Source organism: Plasmodium fragile (genome assembly GCF_000956335.1).
Source record: "Plasmodium fragile strain nilgiri unplaced genomic scaffold supercont1.17, whole genome shotgun sequence".
Classification (NCBI taxonomy): Eukaryota; Apicomplexa; class Aconoidasida; order Haemosporida; family Plasmodiidae; genus Plasmodium; species Plasmodium fragile.
In genome coordinates this window covers 342,819-346,063 of record NW_012192597.1, presented here as the reverse complement: position 1 = coordinate 346,063, position 3,245 = coordinate 342,819, and the positions used below count along the sequence as shown (strand labels likewise).

General features: G+C 41.0%; 2 protein-coding genes across 2 annotated transcripts; one reads left to right on the top strand and one right to left on the bottom strand.

The window, feature by feature from the left end:
• Positions 1–390: 390 nt before the first annotated feature.
• Positions 391–1,884, top strand: AK88_01923 (uncharacterized protein; the record flags this gene model as incomplete). Its single annotated transcript, XM_012479558.1, has 4 exons — positions 391–552; positions 728–1,346; positions 1,502–1,638; positions 1,822–1,884. 4 exons carry the CDS (start codon positions 391–393, stop codon positions 1,882–1,884), a joined length of 981 nt encoding a protein of 326 aa, XP_012334981.1.
• An 886-nt stretch (positions 1,885–2,770) lies between these two features.
• AK88_01922 (40S ribosomal protein S28) lies at positions 2,771–2,974 on the bottom strand (the record flags this gene model as incomplete). Its single annotated transcript, XM_012479557.1, has 1 exon — positions 2,771–2,974. The coding sequence occupies one exon, from the start codon at positions 2,972–2,974 to the stop codon at positions 2,771–2,773; it is 204 nt and encodes a 67-aa protein (XP_012334980.1).
• Positions 2,975–3,245: the final 271 nt, after the last annotated feature.

Below are 3,245 nucleotides of genomic sequence, written 5' to 3'. Positions count from 1 at the left end.
TTTTTTTTTTTTTTTTTTTTTTTTTTTTTTTTTATTCTCCACTTTTGGCAGCGAAGCACAGCACTAATTTGATGCACACTACAACTTCTTAGCCGTCGTTGTCACCTTTGTGTTTGCGAAACCGTTTGACGTAAATTTTGTGAGGACAGATTTGTGTGGACACGCTGCGTGGGTTTTAAGAGGGGCTCGTTCGAATTGTTCTGCCTCGCCAGGTCATTGCCAACGGAATAGCGCACACATGCATGTGTACAAAAGAAAAAATATATATATATATATATATATATATATATATATATAACAGCGCGATTGTAGATTTTTTTTTTTTTACGCGCTAATTATGCCTCTTGACCAGCGTGCACAAATCGAGGCAATTTTTTTTCGATCTTCAAAATGAGGTGTTGCAGTAAGAATGCAGTAAACGCAGATAGCCCTAAGAAGGTAATCGTTGGCGACACGGAGGATGACACCCGGGAAGAGGAGAACCCGTACGAAGACCTGCCCACAGTTACTGTCACGCTGAGCGACGGCTCAGTGTACACGGGTACTACAAAGGTATGATGTGTGAGGATCTGCAACGGGGAAGAGGGAGAAACCCAGACCCTCATCCCACGTGGCTGCTCCTTAAAAGGAGAGCCAAACGGGCGTGCGCATAGGCATACATGCACAGACGTACATGCATATATACTCGTGTACTTTCCCTTTGTTTCCCCTCCTGAATATGACGCAGGACAATCGTGTGCACGGACGGGGCGTACTGCAATACGCAAATGGAGACCAATACGAAGGAGAATTTGTTGACGGTCAGAAGGAAGGAAAGGGAAAATGGACCGACACGGAAAATAATACATACGAAGGAGACTGGGTAAAAGATAAAAGACATGGACATGGAGTGTACAAAACAGCAGACGGATTTATTTTTGAAGGTGAATTCGCAAATAATAAAAGAGAAGGAAAAGGAACCATTATCACGCCGGAAAAGACTAAATATGTTTGCTCATTTAAAAATGATGAAGAAGTAGGAGAGGTGGAATTTTTTTTTGCAAATGGTGATCATGCCCTGGGATATATTAAAGACGGCTATTTATGTCAAAATGGAAGATATGAATTTAAAAATGGAGATATTTACGTGGGGAATTTTGAGAAAGGATTATTTCACGGCGAGGGTTACTACAAATGGAACAACGATGCGAACTACGCCATATATGAGGGCAATTATTCTGGAGGGAAGAAACACGGGAAGGGTCAGCTCATCAATAAGGATGGACGCATTCTCTGTGGTGTATTCAGGGATAATAATATGGATGGCGAGTTTTTAGAAATTAGTCCTCAGGGGAACCAAACCAGGGGTACGTGCGGTGGCGGCGTCGTTCAATCATTCGACTTGCCTGAAAAGTAGCCATAGCTATTTTTTTTTTTTTTGTTTTTTTTTTGGCTAGCTATTTTTTTTTTTACATGCACATGCAATATTTCTCCCTGTTCATCCCCCTTGCACACATTGCAGTTCTGTACGACAAAGGCTTTTTTGTCAAGGTTGTGGAACATATTGAAGAAAACCTAGACGTGCAGGAATTTCTAAAAGACTCGATCATTCACACAAGTATCTTTTCCGACCCGACTACGTACAAGAAGTTGTATGAGGTAGGTGTTGCCACTTACATGGCGCAGCTTTGTCGAGTGGCTTCCTGAGGATGACCCCCTAACAGCCCTTGCGCAATTGCGATTGGGTAAAATAAATATGAACGGGAAATTTTTCCACCTTACACATATTTGGGGAAAATGTCGAAACAATGCTTCTCGTTCTCCCCGTTCCCCCTTTTACAGATCACAGAAAAGAAGAAGCCCCAATTTCGCATCAACTTAAAAAGGACGCAGCCAACGAGTTGAGCGACGCTGGAGTTGTTCCTTATGTGCGGCAGAAGAGGTGTACATTCCTCAGTCTGCACTCGTGCCCAGGACCGTTTTTCTCATATTTGTGCTTGTCGCCACAGTTTGTACATTTGTGGGTCTACACACGTCTGTTTTTTTCCCTGAACCCAAACAGCCGAACTTTTATTATTTTTTCGCCGTGCCCCTTGTGCTCATTTCAACCCAATGAAACTGCTTGTCACTAATTGGTACTTTAAAGGGGCGGATGCGGGGCAGCGTGGTGCAGTGCCCTGTGAGGGGATACATACGTATATGTATAAAGCTCATTTTTTTTTTATTTCTGTCGGTTTGAAAAGTCTTTTTTTCTCGTGGTTCCATTGATCAGGTGATGCGGTTTAGGAAAAAAAAAAAAAAAAAATGGCGCAGGCATATATACATGTACGTGCAGATATATGTGCAGATTTACATCCGTGCGCGTGCGGGTCTACACCCCCATGCCGCTGTTTAAAATGCTCAAGGTGAACAAAAAGGATATGATTCATTCACGTAAACATATGATAAGAAAAAAAAAGAGAGAGAAGGATGCACACAAAGGTACATAAATTAATGATTGGACTTAAGCTCATGTTGTGCATATATATGTATATGTAAGTGTGGGTTCATCTCGTATCGCTTCTACAATTGGGACGGGGTACATGCTCTTTCCCTCTTCTTCACAACGCAGCGATGGTAGCGACGTGGATGGTGGGCATGCTTCAGTTCAAGCCATAAATATAAACATATTCTGTTCGCTCCTCACCTAGATCATACTGATATTCGTGCTTCTGCCTTCCATGGTCGGGATTTCTTTTCTGACCACACACATAAAAACACCCTTTTGCCTCTCTCTTCCCCAGCGTCGAACTTAGCGCAATCTTCTTGCTTCTCTTTCCGTTTCGAGTAAGGCTAAAATATCTCCTTCTCTCACTGGGCCCTTAACATTCCTGATTAAAAATCTGCCTGACAATTCTGTATCGCCCATAAATTGGGCCCTGACTTGTATGACTCCTCCTCTGCTTCCAGTCCTTCCTAAAACTTTTTCAACTTTGGCTAACTTGGACTTTTCCATTTTGGTAAAAAAGAGGTAAGAAAAAATAAAAAGCGGCCGTTTGTTAAGAGGATGGGTTAAAACGGAATAATTAATTAAGTAAACAATTAAGTAAACAATTAAGTAAACAATTAATTAAATAATTAAGTAAATAAATAATTAATTAAATCGCTTTCTGGGCAGTTTGCGAAGATATAATTTTTAACGAGGAGTTTTTGCGTACGTTTATAATGCGTTAAAATGTTGTAATGTATTTTCTGTTTAAGTCCTTTTTGGCTATTTTTTTTTTTTT